Source organism: Prosopis cineraria, unplaced genomic scaffold, assembly GCF_029017545.1.
Source record: "Prosopis cineraria cultivar Desert tree isolate PC_DT_omini unplaced genomic scaffold, ASM2901754v1 PC8, whole genome shotgun sequence".
In the NCBI taxonomy this organism is placed as follows: domain Eukaryota; kingdom Viridiplantae; phylum Streptophyta; class Magnoliopsida; order Fabales; family Fabaceae; genus Prosopis; species Prosopis cineraria.
Genome location: NW_026555339.1, coordinates 21,327,062 through 21,346,085, shown reverse-complemented (window position 1 = coordinate 21,346,085; position 19,024 = coordinate 21,327,062). Strand labels below are relative to the sequence as shown.

At 29.2% G+C, this 19,024-nt stretch overlaps 1 protein-coding gene across 1 annotated transcript; it reads left to right on the top strand.

Moving 5' to 3' along the window:
- Positions 1-13,102: 13,102 nt before the first annotated feature.
- Positions 13,103-14,711, top strand: LOC129317456 (acidic endochitinase-like). Its single transcript, XM_054961782.1, has 4 exons — positions 13,103-13,131; positions 14,044-14,169; positions 14,286-14,416; positions 14,491-14,711. The coding sequence occupies exons 1-4, from the start codon at positions 13,103-13,105 to the stop codon at positions 14,709-14,711; spliced, it is 507 nt and encodes a 168-aa protein (XP_054817757.1).
- Positions 14,712-19,024: the final 4,313 nt, after the last annotated feature.

Sequence of the window (19,024 nt, the reverse complement as noted above, 5' to 3'; positions counted from 1 at the left end):
ATTAACCTTATAATGCATGATTAGTTTAACTATTAGATATGTGAAATTACAATTGTAAAAAGTTAAAGTGATAGTTGTAAATTATTGATAGTGTAATTGTAATTACTTGATTGATATAATGTATTTTTAATATGGACATTATTGTCTTTGCACCTTAGTTTCAAATTATACTCAAGTCCTAAGGGACTTAGCTATGACTTTTGAATTTGGTGAGATTTGTTTGTAAATAAATATGTTCTATGAGACTTATACATAATTTTTCCTTTTTTTTTTAACCCGAATCATTAGAAACAACTTTTTTTAGCGACCATAATTCTTGGAGAAGCATCCCTTCAAATGTATGTCAAGTTGACAACTTCAATAGTTATATTTAGGAGATAACATATTTTCATTAGTCTATACTACAAAATAAATCAAGGACCCAATTTTTTATGATTAAAAAAATAAGTGAGTTTTATATTGTTTAGATTTTTTTTAAAAAAAGAGATATATGTTGTAGAGATTTTATACAAAGCATATATTATTTTATGTTTAGCTACAGTAATGAAAAGTGATTATTATTTAATTATTTTTATATTTTATGATATCATCATGGATTTTCATTCATAAATAAATTATTATTTAGCTATTTTAAAAGGGTAGACTTAGGTACTTAGTTTTATATACTTAATTTATAGTACTTGCATCCAATCAAATCAAAGTGGAATTTAATATAGTAGCAATATTAATAACAAAATACTATTGTAGAATAAATAATTTATAAATGATACACATGTCTTGATTTAATTAAAAACAAGCACCATAACATATAAAGCTAAGTATATAAAATTTTTCCTTTTCTGAAACTATTCAAGGTAGCTTTTCAAATTAGTCAAAACTTAGAAATATGTTTTTTTAGATTTTGATTATTTTCCAAAGTTTAAACAAATATAATAAAATTTCACAAATATTTTTTTTTAATAAAAAAAGTGATCAGTTCATAAAAGGAATATCAAACAAATGGACCCCAAATTAAATCTCCAACTTTAATTTCATAATTTATTTTTACAAGGATTCTTAAAAATCATAAAATAAATTCACGGGGGTTCACTATATTTTATGTTTTTAAATTAAAATTCTTCTTTGTAAAATTATTAAACCATGTGTGTGTATATATACACACACTTAAAAGACTATATCAAATTTGTTTTCGAAAAATAAAAGTAAAATTGTGGGACTTGAGAGGTGTGGAATTAGAATGTTTAATTTTATACAACAAAATTCACAGCATTGTGATTTTATTGTGTTGTAATATTGCGGGAAATATTCCGAATGAAATAAGCAATCTAACAAATTTGAGCAGTATATACTTAAGTGCTAATAAATTGTCTGGTTACATACCAAGAGGCATTGGCAAGTTCGCTAGGCTTCAAGAGTTATTTCTGGACAACAATAACTTAGAAGGTATATAAATACTTTTATCAAATTAAAGGTTAGTTCTGCTTAATTTTCTGTTAATATGATATTTTATGCATGAACAATCAAAATAGATTTTTTTTTTTTTACCAACATCCAAGAGGAATTGGAAAATTGACTATTATTTTATTTTATTATTTAGACTACAATCGACAGCTTTCACAACATGCACTACAAATTTAACAGACTATATCAAATATTTACCAACTTAAATTTCTTAATTAAGAATATATTTCAACTGCACATTATACTTTGGGATTGCTACGTAGCAATTCAAAACCATTTATATATAATTACTGGGAATTATCCTTTATTATCATTTAAACATGCTTCTTATTATTTAAAAAGTAAATTTCTTTTATGAAAAGTAAAAAGAAAATCGCTACCCAAGAAATATAATTCATCAAAATAAAAAAATAAAAACTAGACTAATATAGACTAAATTGTTTTCAAAACATAGAACAAAAATTTTATATATATATATATATATATCATATTTTTATTGATGATTTTAAGTGATTGCTCTTTTTACTTACAATGATGCATTGTTAATTTTTTTTTCCTGTTTGCAGGAAATATTCCCAATGAAATTATAAGTCTTGCAAATCTGAAAATGTTGAGCCTAAGGGTTAATTAGCTATCTGGCCCCATACCAAGAGCCATTGGAAACTTGACTGTGCTTCAACAGTTGTATCTTGATAGCAATAATTTAGAAGGTACATTTTCACCAAAATATAATGCACTACCATCAGTTTCTTTTAATGTGATATTTTATATTGTATAATGAACTTTTTTTTCTTAATTTTTTCTTTGAATCATGCATTTTCATTCCCCTCATGATTTTCAACTTCTCTTTGAACCTCTCCCTATCTATTCTTTTTCTGTTTAGATCTGATGCTTGAACTGGTGAATCAACCAACCAACATGTTTTTCATGTTCCCCCAATTTGTTGACAAATGTTTGACTAGTTCACTACACATAAGATTTAAGGGTTTATGCTAGACTAGACCACAAGCTAGTTCACGTCCAATTGGCTAGTTTGGTCCAATTGTTAAAACCATGATGTAACTAATTATTTAGGTTTGTAATACTATGCATTAAAAATAATTTTAGAAGCTCAGGCTAGTAAGCTAAAAACTCATCATCCACTACTAAAAAAAAACAACCTATAAGAGCATTTATTTTAGACATAAAAAAAAGTGAAATTATATCACAAAATTGTGACCACTAAATTAGTGACAGATCAAAGCGTACTAAGTTGGTTGCAAAGGCCCAAATCCATGACAAGTTTGTCCAAAATTTTTATGTTTAAGTAGTAGGTAAATCTAAGTAGTTAGACATTTATAATTTTATTTATATTTTAATATTAAATTTCGTTGATACTTCAATTAATATTTGTATTCTAGGATCAATACCTATGGAAATTGGTAATCTTCAATAGCTTGAGATATTAGAATTGTCTCAAAACAAATTGAGAGGGTTTATTCCATCAGAAATTTTCAACATGTCAACTTTGGAGGTCTTGTCTCTTTCAAATAATTCTCTATCAGGAAGCCTTCCAGAAAATTTTGGATTTAGCCTTTGTAATCTACAAATGCTTTATTTATGGGGCAACAAGCTTTCTAGGAAAATCCCAAACACTATATCCAATGCTTCTAAGCTAACCATGCTAGAATTGGAAGACAATAATTTTAAAGGAGTTTTACCAAACACACTTGGGCATTTAAGATACTTAGAAACCCTTTCAATAAGTGATAATAATTTCACTGTTATAGATACTTTTGATTCTGAAAATGGCTTTTTCAACTTATTGTCAAATTAAAGACATATGAAAAGTTTGATGCTCTCAACGAATCCACTGCATATGAAACTTGCCAAATCCATTGGAAACTTGTTTGATTCTCTACAGGTGCTGCTTGTAGACTTGTGTAGGATTAATGGTAACATACCATCAGAAATTAGGAATCTGCCTAACTTGTTCCAGCTATCATTGGCTGAAAATTTCCTAAATGGATCAATACCAAAAGCAATTAGCAACATATAGGCTCTTCAGGATTTGAATCTTGAAGGAAATGATCTAGGTGGCTTGCTTATTGATAAGCTTTGTGAAATTAGAAGACTTGCCTATCTACATTTATCTCAAAACAAGTTTTCTGGAGCAATGCCACCTTGCTTAGGAAATCTTATGTCCTTGCAAAAAATTTACTTGGACTCCAATAAGTTGATTTCTGAAATACCTTCTTCCTTTTGGAATCTAACTGATATATTGAAAGTAAACTTATCTTCCAATATTTTAGTTGGAAATCTATCATTCGAGATTGGCAACTTAAAAGCACTTATTTCATTATATTTGTCAACAAATTGTATATCAAGCATCATTCCATTAGCCATAGGTGGCTTGCAAAATTTACAAATTCTGTCATTGGCGCATAACAAATTGCATGGGAAGATTCCTGAATCACTTGGGAATTTGCTAAGCTTAATAAAGATAGACCTTTCCCAAAATCTTGTTTGTTGAGATTCCTAAATCTCTAAGGTCGCTTGTATCCCTTGTGTATGTCAATCTCTCTTTTAATGAACTACAAGGTGAGATTCCAAGTGGTGGAGTCTTCAAAAATTTAACATTTGAATCTTTCATGATGATAAAGCACTTTGTGGTGGGCCACAAATGCAAGTGCCTCCACGCAAAAAAGGAACAAGCAAAATGTCAATGGAGAAATTGATTTTGTTGAAATGTGTATTGCCAGTGGCTTTGTCAATAGCTTTAATTGTTACAGGCATTGTCCTCTTTCGAATAAATTCTACTTTAGGAATGCCAAGAAAGATATCTTATTTTGAAATTTTGGATGCAACTCATAGATTTGATGAGAGTAACTTAATTGGAAAGGGAAGTTTTGGTTCTGTGTTCAAAGGAAAACTTTCAAGTGGAATAATGGTTGCTATTAAAATATTCAATTTTGACTTAGAAGCATTATCAAGGAGATTTGACGTAGAATGCAACACAATGCATAATTTGTGCCATTACAATTTGGTGAAGATCATTAGTAGTTGTTCCAATGTTGATTTGAGGTGTTTGATAATGGAGTTCATTCCCAATGGAAACCTTGAAAAATGGTTATATTTTGATAACTATCATTTGGATTTTCTACAAAGGTTGAATATAATGATAAATGTAGCATTTGCTTTAGATATCTTCATCATGGCTTGTCAACACCAGTAGTCCATTGTGATTTGAAACCAAGTAACATTTTGTTAGATGATAGTATGATTGCCCATATGAGTGACTTTGGAATTGCCAAATTTCTAGATAAAGGGAAATCTAAGACACACACCGAGACAATATCTACAATCAGTTATATTGTACTAGGTAATCAACTTAAACCTTTATTATTCTTCTTTTAAAAAAACCCCAATTAAATTGGAGTTACTACTATAAGATACATATATTGTCTCTCATTTTTTTAGATTAACAAAATCGAATGACATTAGAGAAAAAAATTAGTTATTATTTATGTGAAATGATGCACTTGTTTACAAAACATTATGTTTTTATACATGAGAAGTTGAATTGACAAACTACAGCACATTATTAAAGGTTATCAATGTAAAATAATCGCAATTGAATCTAATTTCCCTAATTCTTATGTAATATTTTTATTGGTTATTTCTTTACAATTTTGATGGCTTTTTTTATATTAAAAAAAGAACTATACTTTTTTAATTAATTTAGTATACTTATGTTGAATTCTTCGTTTTACTTTTAAACATGAATGTGATGGTATGTTTTAGTGTATGTGGTTGTGCTCGGCCCAAAAAAAAAAATGTACGTGGGATTATGTTCATCAATGTAGTAAGTAATTTTAATATAGTGTATGTAACAATTTGATATATATATTCTTGTCAAAAATATATCCCATATATTGTATTTCATGAGAATGTTTTCTGACAGTTGTTATGTTATAAAACCATACATTTAAAGTACTATTTGATTGTTATTTTAAACTTATTATATATATATATATATATCTCCAAGAAATTCTAAAGAATACTTCAAGAAATGTATAGGAATTTGTGCTATTAATTAGCTCTTATTTTACTTGCTATATCATATATAATTTACTTGATGTTTCACTTTGGTTGAATTAAATTATATCATATGTAGAATGTGGATTTGCTAGAATTGTTTCAACAAAAGTTGATGTATATAGCAATGGAATAATACTAATGGAAGTGTTCACAAGGAAAAAGCCAACAGAAGGTATGTTTGTCGATGGATTAAGCTTAAAAACTTGGATAAGTGAATCAGTGTCACATGCATTGATTCAAGTCATAGATTCCAATTTATTACAAGGAGATGAATAATATGTTGGTAATATTTTGACAACTACATCCACTATTTTCAAATTGGCCTTGACTTGCTGCTCTGATTTTCCAACAGAATGTTGCAATATGTTAGATGTTGTAGCATCATTGAACGAGATAAAGGACTTGTTTATGCAAAGAAGTCAAGTTAAAAAAAATTAATATTGAATCTATTTTGCAATTGGTGTTGTTGTCTATCCTTCATTCCTCCACTATCCCTAAAGAAAATGTTGGATATACGTCATACCTTGTGAGAAAGGCCGATGGTATATTCTTCTAAACATTAAATACAAACTATGAGTTGTGAATTTGTAAAACCTGTTTGTTTTTATTTTCATGAGTTGTACTTGTATTACATGGATTGTGAGCGTTTTGATTAATGACATGTAAGGGGTCCATATATTTAAGTTTTTAAAGATGTTATCCCAAAAAAAAAAACCAATTACATTAGCTTCACGCTTACAAAAATGTCCATCCATCCACGCCTAGAAAAATTTAATTTAGTGACAAAATTAAATGAGAGATTATTCTTTCCTCGCTAAAAGTCTGGATTAGTTGACAAAAAATATATTTTTTCTATTTCTAAATTGCTTTTCAATTATATAATATAATATGTTAAACAACAAAAATATAAGAAAAAAGTTAAATGACAATATAGTCAATTTAATTGAATCACTATAACCCAAAAAAATAGTTATCAGCATTGCGATTATATTCTTCTTTCTAATTATGCTAGGGAGAATTTGTAAGAAATTTTTATATAGACCCAATGCACTACATCATTTATATATTTTTGAGTAAAAATATGTCATGTCAAATGGCTGTAAATATAATTTGACTTTGCAATTGATAATGGTAGAGAGAAAAAATAAAAGAAATTAAAGAAGCACTCTATTACAAAAATAAATTTATTAAAAATAATCAGATCATATTTTATTTGATTGAAATAGTGTAATTTTATTAGGTAGAGCATGCCTGATATGGTGCACCTGGTCCATGTAAGAAAATTTTGAGGATTTGCTTGTACAGTATTTGTTTATAGGAAAATAACAGTTACATCCTAAAAACTTAATCTAATGACAATTACAAAAAATTGAGTTAAAAATATTTTAGTAAGCGATCACAACAGATAAATAATTTAAAATCAGGATCACTAAACTTTGAAATCACATTGCACGACCAAGGGATTAAATTGAAGGGAAAAATTATATATCTAGCCTATATATATATATATATATATTAAAGTGCTTCTTTCCAATAAAATTAGGATATGTGGATAATTTGTATTATATATATATATATTCTATAATAAACTCTTGTTATCAATATTATTACAACATTAAAATCTATTTGTTTTAATTTGATTAGATAAAAGTACATTAAATATGTAAGGTTAAGTACCCAAGTCTTGTCCTTGAGAAATGACAAAAAAACCCTCCATTAAAATTTAAAAGTACCCCCAACCATCATTGTTGCCATCACTAGAGAGCTCTACAGGTTGGACCGCCGCTAGCTGGAGCTCCAGCCATTGGCCAACAAAATAATTACTTAAAAGTGACGAGGAGATTTGAACCACTAAGCCATTGATACTATTAATTATATATTGCAAAATGTTATATATAAAATGAACCAAGTTCCTAAACCAAGTTCACCAACTTCATGATGACTTATTATAACCATAACTTAAACTTGTAATTTTAGTACTGTGTAGTTTATTAATTCATCAAAAGGAACTTCTTAACAATCTCATTTAAATATCCAATTGTTCTATGCCATGAAAGTGCACAAGTCATGATAAATAATGCAATGTGAATAGAGTATCATTCTCACATAGACTTGCACTGTTTTAAAAGTATGATCAAGCAAAAGATATTGCAAATTCAACTAAATTGAGCAAAGCACAATTAGTTGGACAAGATTGGCTGCTTCAATTGTATTAAAACTAGAAAATAAAGAAAAGCAAATGATTCTTATACTAATCAAGAATGAAATGGGACTTTGGATTATTTGTTTCCCTTGCATTTAATGCATAACACTAAAATTACATCCTCTTATAATGTTCTTAATAAAAATAAGTCCTAACCTATGGTTCTAAAAATACTTGAATAAGCTCTTTCAATGATCATGATCAAATTTTAAATCTCATTAGTTGCTTATTTAATCTCTTCTTACAATTAACAAAATCCAATTTTTAGGTTTCAACCTATTGTGGCTATACAAGGTTAGAAAACGTATCTATATCTTACTAACAAAACCATCTATTCATCATGTAAACTCAAGTTTTTGCACTACTTTATCCAAGATCCACATTCAAGCTAGTTAGCCTTCTCAAGCATCACTCAAATGAACAAAATATCTAAATTATGGCTAATCACTTAGAAGCATTAAGAGAAGACTAGTAAAATAAACACTTACATATAATTAATCACAAAAAAGATAGGAGAAAGTTAGTATTAATTAACTCATGCAAGCATTCAATATAACTTTAGAGCAAATGTGTTTAGCTATTCATAAACATCCAAAAGCTACAAATATACAAAATATTTGACTGATTTTTGCCTGATTTTTTTTTTCATAGTTGGTTTGTTCTCTATAGTTTTCCCATTTGGTGTAGCCATTCACCTTTTTATCTGATTTTTTCATCTTTAGACTACTTTTCAAAAAAATCAATAAAGAACTAGAAAATGCAACAAGAATAGTAGAAATTTTGCCCAAAACTGTCAATATAAAGTCATGTGCAAAACCAAATATATAAGATGCACATTTGTTCCTAGTTTGGATGTTCAAAATATGTGTCAAAATGTATTAAAATCCAAGAAAATTGTGCTGAAATGACATAAAATTCTAAAAATTATTAATAATAAAAATTTTAATTTTAAAACATAGATGTATATTCTTAAGTTTAAATTTAATTTAAAAATTAATATTTTTAAGGAAACAACAAAAAGGGACCCAAAAAAGTTGCCCAAGCCCTTTTTTCAAGGCCGAGCTTCAAAGTATGATTTTTCTAAAAAATGTTGATTTTTTAAAACCCAAACACCCATTTTCTAGTGGTGGTGATCTAAAGTAGAATGAGAACTTCAAATAAACCATAAAAGTATGTTTTGACTTTTGAAAACCATGTGAAAGTAGTTTTACTATTTTTCTAGAAGCCATGCAAACTTCCATGCCTAAAGAGTGTTCATAAAGGTATTTATATAGATTACTCATTAACAAGATCATCACATTATATGGTAGCAAGATTTAAACTTATTAACCTATTTACAAGAAACAAGTTATATTCTAAAAAGTAGTAATAAATATTATGTATAAAGCAAAATTCCATAATATCATTGTTCTAATGTAGAGAAACAATTGCATTTGTATGTCGCTAATGAGATAATGCGATCATCAGAAGTAAGAAATTATTGCCTTCTGTGTCTTTTGCGTTCAGAAGACTAGTTTAATTTGAATGTCATAAATCAATAGTTTCCTGAAATTTTACCATCTAGCTAGCAAGTCAATCTTTCCTATAAAACACGTTCTTTTATGTTTCTTCACCCCAAACACCATGAGTTTATCCTCCACTTCCTATCTCAAACCACCAAGCAGAGCCATAACATACTCATTACAACAGAGATCATTCAATGATTCACAAGGAAAATCACATGGCTTCTATTAAACAAGTTTCCCTTTCATTACTAACTCTCCTCATTTCTTCCTTCTTTGCTTCTGTTAAACAAGTTTGTTCGCTGACGCCTATAACACCGGAAACAACAAAGGCGTCAGCCTAGCTTGCTTGTCTGACTTTGGCAACAGCCAAGACTCCTAAACTTAACCTTGCCGGCCATTGTGACGCCACGGCCAATACATATACCAAATTTAGGACAAACATCAAAACTTGCCAAAATAAGAGCATTAAAGTGCTTCTCTTTCCCTCCACAGAAGTCACTCCCTCAACTCGGCCGATAAAGAGAGAATTAGAGAGAAAAGAGAAACTCAAATAAAGGGAACAATTTAATATTCAACTCAAATTCTTCAAAACTAATTTGAATACAACTGAGAAACTCTAAGATTATAGATAGAGCTATAAAAACATTAAAATAATAATAAATGAAATTTTAACGTAATCCTAAAAGATAACAACAAGGATAATCTAGATTTATATATTTAGGTATCCTATTTATTGGAAATAAAGAAAATCTAAAATAATCACAAAAAAATACAGACAAGAAAATCTAATTAAACCCAAAATAATCTACTAGATATTCAATGTCCTCATTCAAACAATCTTAATTGAATAATCCTAAATATCTAAAATAAAACTAATTGAATCTCATCCATATTCCACCGACAATCTAGTTCACTGCTGCTTGGTGATGCACGGTTTTGGATGGCATCGTTTTTGATATCGTGGCAGGTTCAGACTAGCATTAGGATGATCTAGCTAAAGCTTTAAAAGGACATGGATCAGTAGTTGTTCCTCTCTGCTGCACTGCAATTTACATTCCCAATTGCTCTATTGGGCTCGGCGATCAAGTTCAATTTTTTAACAACCCTCCATGCCAGTATACAGATGGAAACATGACCAATCTTGTGAATGCATGGAACCAATAGACTAGCATGCAAGTCATCAAGCAGGTGTTCTTGGAGATTCTGACATCACCAGACCCGGCTAACGTCGGCTAGTCTATTCTGACAACTGTTCTGACGTCTCAAGTTCTTCTAGCTCTCAAAGGGTCTTCTAAGTATGGCAAAGTCATGATCTGGGACAGGTACCACGATGGCCAAAGTGGATCTACCAAAGCCATTAAAGATAATGTCTAAAGAACTACTCAAGAGTGTTAGCTTTTTAACGATCAGTTGATCACTGAAACTGCTTCCATTGATCAAGTCCTACGTGTGTGATAGATATGCCTGAAATAAATAATTAATAAAATTAATTAACATATTTCCAAAGTAATATAATTTTAATTTCTTATTTATATTTAAGCATATGAAAATATAAATTATTTATTAGAAAGATCCTACATCCATCAGAGGATTCAAACCCATATCTTGGCATGAATTACATCCTTAATTTGCATAGTGGACTATCCATATTGGTTTATAATTTCTTAATTTCTACTTAAATTTGTTAATTTGAGTTGATAAAAATTTACGGCAAATATACGTCTTTAGTTCTTTAATATTTCACAAGTTTCATTGTAATCCTTAATTTTATAAAATATTTTTTTAATCCGTTAGTCCTAATATAGCTAGTTTTATTAATGAAAAGTGCTGACATTAAACTTTTAAAGGTTGACAAAACATTCTTCAATATTGACATATTAAGTTTCTTCTTAAGTAAAAATGACTGACATCAAAGATTATTATTTAACTTACAGGTGAGATTTGGAGGACTTAAATTTTATAAAATCCAAACTGAAACCTTACATAAAGTTAAAGAATTAAAAGTAATTTTTTTAATTTTATAATGTGTCTCACATTGGTCGTTTAATTTTTATTTATAATTTGTTTTCCTTACCTTTACTTGAAATTTTCAATTTTCTTTCTTCCTTTTATTTTAATTTTATTTTTTAAAAAATTTTATTATGCTTCATTTGCCCCTTAATTTTATTGTTTTTCTTTTTTCATTAATTTTGAAAAATACTAATAATATTTTATCTAGAAATTAATTAATACACTTTACAAGCAAAAAAATTTGAATGCGTTGTTGATAATGGATGAAAGTGAAATGTAAAAAAAAAAAAGTGAAATGTAAAAAATATAAAAAAAATTAAGTAGCATTAAGCAAAGGTATATAAAACGAAATAAAAAGTAAAAATACGGGGAATCCAGAAAATGCATGTTGATCAGGACCCTATACATACGTATATATATATATATATATATATTCATTGCCAATCGTATCATAAGATTACTTGAAGTCATCAATAGTGAATGCATTTATAATCCTCACGAAATAGAATCTGTCAATATAAATACATTTACAGTTCTTTTGTCTATTCTTTTCACATTCTGAAAGCCGATGCATCACAACCTCGTTTGAAAATTTTTAATATGGCTTAATTTTTTACAGACCTTTTTTGTCCCTACGAATTCTCAACAAATTGTATTTGAAAAAAGTCTAAAGTTTTAATTCAAATGGTTCAAAGAAAAAATGTTCGAAAAAAAAATTGATATCAATGAAAAGATATAGGTTGCAATATATAGCTGGTAAATAAATCTAGCCATGCCAATAGTTTGAAATAAAACAACAAATTCACGAAACATTTTCCAATACTTCCATTAAAAAAGAAAAAAATGTTTTCCTTAAAGTATGGATATTATTTTATGTATTTGTAATTTTTTAACAAGATCTTGATGTGAAAGGAATGACGTGTTTTGATGGGCAAAGAGGACTTTGACTTCTTCTTTTTTTGTCATTTCACATGCGACTCAAAATACCTCAGAAGAAAATAATGAACGTGATAAGAACATACCACTTGAGTCATGAGTGATGGTGATAGTTACAGAAAAATTAATCATGCTTTTAATATATCATTTATCTTTCTTGTAGAGAAAGACTTGTGTTTATGAAGTCTCCAATGACATTATTTGCTCCGTGGCACTTGAGCTTGACTTGGGCATATTCCTTAAGGTCTCAAGGCTGTCAAACTGTTCATATTAATAATGGTGAGGATTTTTTATTAAATTTTAGTTACCTCTCATATCAATTTGGTCCTTTAAATTAATTTTTTATTGATTTGATACCTAATATTTTTTAAAATTATCATGTGAGTCCTTTAAATTTTAAAACACAAACTGAGTCTCAAATTAATTAATCTAATGTTTATTAACTTTAGTTGTGACTTGTGAGACTTTTTTCTCTAATATTTTTCCTATTATTTTCTCTCCATTTTCTGCTTATTCTTTTTGCTTCAGCTTGTTCCTCTCTTGAGTCTCAGATTTTTTCTTATCTTCTCATTTATTTCTTCTTTTTGCTGGTTTTTTCTCAGCCCTCTGTTCCCCCCCTTTTTTTCTCTTCCTTTCTTTTTTGATGTATTCCGAATTGATCAGCTCTTGATATCATGCCAAAAAAGTGATATACATAAGACTCGTTGGAAATATGGATCAATCATTAATCTAAATAATTATAATTAAAATAAATTCAGCTTGGCAACTCAAAACTCTGTTTTTTTTTTCTTGATGAAATACTACAATCACGTACACCGAATTTACTTAGATGATAAAAAAATGTATACAAATGTGTTTACGTTTTAGCTAGAAAATTATGCATCTAGCTCTCACTTTCCCAGAGACGATGGACAAGAGCTCAGCTAATGTTAAGACGTGTGTGAAATGCCTCTCTTCCACCCCCTTTTTCTTTAACTCAAGTAGGGTAAACAGGTCATTGTCACTTCAACCTTATTTACGGTTAAGTCCCAGGAACCTCACAGCTATTGCCTATTTGTGCATTTAGTGGGACTTTTAGATGTTTAGAATAGTTATGTGGGATTTTCAAGTGGTTTTCTATAAGGTAGTGTTTCTCTTCATAGATTTGGATTTAAAATTTAGATTTAAGGCCTCACATTTCGAATCCATATATTCAAAATTCTACGTCTATGTAAATGCAATAATAAAGATTATTATTAATAGTATTCAAGGGTATATATGTTTAAAGATTTGAATAACAAGAGTTTAGAAAAAAATTTAAATTATGGAGTTAAGATAAAATTTAGATTTGCATGAATGTTTAAAAGCCCAAATTGAGGATTTGACTCAAATCCAAATCCATATATATATATATAGACAACATAACATAATTGGTTTGTTGGACCCAACTATGATAAAGAAATTATGATTTGCTTCCGTGTCCTTTGAATTGGCTAGAGTATATGATTTAATATTATTGGGTCAAGTCGAGGCTAGGCTGAACTTTTCAGGATACAACAGGGCAATTTCTTTGAAGGGAAAATAGCAATGACAAATCACTGGAGAAAATTTATGTTAGTTAAGGACTACTTATTGTCAAAATCTAAATGAAAAAAAGCTCGATAGACTGTTATTAATTTGTAACAAGTAATTGTTAAAACCTGAATAAATACTTGTTAATAAAAAGCTATCCCAAATTGACAAGTATCTATTCAAGTTTTGACAACAAGTAAACCTTAACTGATATAAATTTAAACCAGTGGTCCTTGATTGACATTTTTCGTTCTTTGAATGCTTTTATAGGATAAAACAACCAATTCATTAACATAGTGTTCTTGTCAACCTTCGGCTAGCCAAACGCCGAAACTTAACCTTCGCATCCACTGCCATCCCGACGGCAACACCTGCACCGTCTTTATCTCCAAGATTAATGCTTGCCAAGTCAATGGCATCAAAGTGCTTCTCTCCCTCGGCGGTGTTTCCAGACTCTACTCTCTAAGCTCTGCCAATGACGCCAGCCAAGTTGCTCAATATTTGGGGACCACTTCCTCAAGAGAAAGTTCTGACTAAAGGCGCTTGGGCAGCGCCATTTTGGATGGCATCGACTTCGACATTAAGACCAGCGATGGGCAGCACTGGGACATGCTTGCTAGAGCTTTGAAGAATTTTGACCAGCAACTGATTCTCTCAGTGGCACCGCAATGTCTGATAACCCCATAAATTTGTTACTTGGACTCTGCAATTAAAACGGGGTTCTTCAATTATATTTGGGTTCAGTTCTACAACAACGCTCCGTGTCACTACAATGGAGAGACACTAACAATCTTTTGACCACTTGGAACCAATGGACCGCCGTGCAAGTCGATCAGGTGTTCTTGGGGTTTCCAGCATTGGTGGATGTGGCCACAAACGGTGGGTTTATTCCAACGGACGTGATGATTTCTCAGGTTCTTCCAGCAATCAATCAGTCTTCCAAGTACAGTAAAGTTATGATCTAGGACAGGTCCTTCGATCTCAAAAGAGCATATAGTGACACCATTAAGGCATCAATATAAGTGTTTATCTATGTACCTAGCTTTGAACTGGAAACTTCTAATTAAGAGGGATCAACTTATTATCAGTTGATCCAAGGCCAGTGACAGTCTTTACTTTATAATATATGGGAGATTGGTAGTGTTTGTTTCTACGCACGTGTTATGAGTGAAATAAAATTCACTTTCGTATGTAAAAGATGAATTTGAAATAAAATAAAATAAAATAAGGAAGCGGTTGTAAGTTGGTCTCTCAATTCTTGGTAAAAAACAACCTTGTTTAAATCTTAACTCCAATGTATTAATTAAACAACTTTTGCTTGAATCTTAGCTCTTATTATGGAAAATTACTCCAAGCTTTAATCTTCTCAATAACTTTTTATTTTTATTTTTATTTAAGTATTATATCACCAATATTACCATTGGTTATTTAATATATGATATTGATATTAATGCAAAGAATTTAGCTGGCCATGTGATGTAGAACAAGAGGGGGGACAAGGGTAAGAGAGAAAATAGAAAAAGGAGTGGGAGAGAAAAAATAGGAAGAAGAGAGAGAATATCACCGGTATTATTGAGTTTTATTCTATAATACTCAAAATCTGTATAGAAATAAAAACTATAACTTTATTTATAAAGTTATAAAAAAATAAAATAATATATTTAAATCCTAAATCTAATTTTAAAAAAGATATTGATAAGATGATAATATCTTATTTTTTTTAGTATAACTAAATCTAATTTACTAACTATTAGTTGATTTAAAAAAAATACAAATGACCTAAAATATTTAAGGAACATAATCAATATTAATTTTATGTAATTTATAAATTTTGGATGAATATATAAATAATAATATTTTAATTAATGAATATTAAATTAAAATATTTAATATTTTTATAATATTTATTAAATTTCATTTTAACAAGATTTCAAGGCATCCAACATTCCTCAAAAAAGAGTTCAGAAGTAAATTAGTATCAAAGAATATGGTTAGAGTCCTACTTATAATTGTGCATAGGCCCCATGCATGTACCACATCAGTATAAAATGATAAAGTATATGAGTGATTAATACAAGGGGATTTTTGCTTTTCAAAAAAATGTTTAGGGGAAAAATTGTCCCAATTATTTGTACAGGATGTTTCGCACTTCTCAAAAATAAGTTCAAGGATAAAAATCAACCTTAATCCTTAATGTTATAAATGAGATCCAACTTGTGACTTTCTATTTATAAGAGAGCTTTCATGTCTTCAAGCTATGAGACTATTGGCTTGCTTTATATATATATATATATATATTCACATTCTCCCTTTGGACTATAATATAGGGCATTTTCTAAAATCCTTATTTGGTTCATAATATAGGATGTTAGATAATTTTTATAAATATTTTTTTAATTATACCTCTACTTCATTTATTACTCTCTCTTTTTTTAAAAAAATACATTAACATTTCAATTGTTATTATTGATAAACTCATATAGAGTATTTAATGAGGATATATTTTAAAAATGTAAAATATTTCAAGGAATTAATATTTAACGTAACTTTTTTTGAGAGTTGTGAACTAGTTACTGATATGTTATACTATAGTCTAGAGGGAGTATATATATTCTAGGTAGAAAGCACGTTTGCAGGAGTGGCCTTCCATAATGTCACAATTCCAAGATTATCCTCACTACTGATGTCATTAAAGAGCTGAACAAGTTGGAATTCAAAATTTGAATTCAATGCTCCTTCTGGTCCATTTTAAATGACCCTATTAGCTATTTCCATAAGATTAAGAAAATTAATTTTCATTAGTTTCATGCAAATTTTACTTTTATGATTTTTCAAAATCACCCTTTAATTGATAGATGATAGCTCATTAGGGAAGGAAGAAATGATGGAAAAGCTATCTATTAAGCTAAGAGTTAAAAAGACAAGGACATTTTTGTTTTTGTGACAAAAAATTTAAGTGAGCTCAGTTTTGAAAGTTTACCAACACTAGAGCATGCCTTTAGGCTCAAAGAGTGCTTATAAAAATATTTATTGATTACTCAAGTTGTGGAGTTTGGACGTTTATAAGAAAGGACATTTTTTAAAATGAGTTATAAATGCTTTATTAAATTTTGTAAGGGTTATTGTTTTAAGAATCAATGGATATGACATTGTAAATAGGACCAAAAGGAATAAATAATTCTAATTAAGGGGAAATGATAAGTAAGGATCTCAAAAGAAAATTAATGTCAAATTGGGATTGTTTCACAATTAAAGTTTATAAGTTCAGTACTATTTCTTCTATGTTTTAGTATTAAAAATCTTGATCTGAGATCAATCTTCTTATGAGGTCCTTACTTGTCATTCTTCTTAACTCATACCTTATTGTTTGGAGCCCAATATTTGCATGATAACAATAAATTTTGTTGAAATTTTGGTCCACATTGATATAATATATATGCGTACAGATTTTTAAGATCAAGTTCTCACATGATTAAGCTTAAATTCTACACTCAACATAGCTTTTTCAAGTAAAGGACAATTTTATTGGTGGCCAAACAACAAGAAACATTAAGAATGGAGCGAAATCAACATAATAAATTGATTTAATACAAATATAAATGGTCCTATGCATATTTTCTAGAATAGAGGTGCAGAAGGGGAAGGGGCCAGATAATTGGCACTCTCTCTAGTCCTATATATATATATATATAAGTCACATTCCTAGAAAAATTGATGCTCTTTATTATTAATCTCTTTGAATAAAAAGATAGACTTTTAATTATTATTATTTTCAATTTTACCCTTTCTATTAGTCAATTTCTTTCTTGTTTTCCCCAAAAAAATCAACAGTTTAACTACTTTTTTTTTAACCCGGTGTAGTAGTTAACAATGATTTATATATAGAATCGAACATAGTAAAAGAGAGTATAATAATTCAGAAAAAAAGGGGATCAATTGGCTTTGAATTTCTTAAACAACAATAATTTCATAACACAGAGGGTACACACACACACGTGTACGCAGTACTTATTCATGAACCCCTAAAAGGAGAATTACATTTACACATAAGTGGAAAGCACTCTTATTCCAACATACACACATATAATATAAGCTTTATTTAGGTTTATGGTGATGAACATGATCACCAGCTAATTAGCAGTGGGTGCCTCGTTCTTTAGAGGGGACTTGTATTTTGGTGGAACCTGATCATGTGCTGTAGTTTTAGACTCATTCTCTAGAGTGCTTAATGGCTTGACTCTTGGCGGAGAGTTGTTTATTGGCAATGGTCGAAGAGGTGGTTGTTTGAAATCCCTATGCAGTGTCAATGTTCCGACAAATAGAGGCCATTTGTGTTGGTTGATTGAAGGCTTCACATGAGCAAGAGAGGTTGCTGGGATCAGAAATAACTCAACAAAAACCAAAAGCAAAACTAATAACAATTTGGCAAACATCTTAATTGCTTAGGGTTTATTTCTCTTTGGTGTAGAATGTAGACAGCATGGCTGGGAGTTCTCAGGCCTTTATATAATGTTGCAACTAGCAAATTCCTATATCATCACAAATGTATTTGAAAAAGTTTCAAGGGTCATAATAGTTATTTTCAATGTTGAAGAACCAAGCAAGTAGTCAATTGGTTAGGGTATTGAATGGTGCATGGTACGATTGATTTTAATTCAAATAATATAAATTTAAAGAATATGTATGCAAAATAAAAATATTTAAGATAATTTTTTATGAACAAATATAAGATAATGTTTATTCATACTTCTTATAATACATGGCAAGTTTATGGTTAATCCCACCAACATTATAATAAAATACTATTTTTTTCATCTCAAATTACCAAGATTTAGTCTAAACTTTTCAATTTCATATATAATTATTATGATTAACTAACTTTCTAAAACTATGATAGTGGGTTACAATTTGTTTATATTTAAAAACGGAGGGAGTGTATGTCACATTAATTGCATAACCAAACTAACACAAGCTTTCATAATTAATAAAAATTACCATTGAATCATCCTCATCATATATATATGTGTGTGTGTATAACAATAGAGACAAACCAATCACAAGACATATAAAAACATAAAATAGTATTGTTTTGGGCTATTGAGATTTTATTTAAAAAAGGAAATATTAATTCTTGATCAGTTTTATGATTTTCATTATTGGTTTTGATCAACTTTGTGTCTTGGTTAATTCACTTTTTCTCTGGTTATTATGGTTGGCTGAACTAGACTAAAGGCTAGTTATCAATCGGACCAGCCAATCTTTTTCAATTCTGACAATC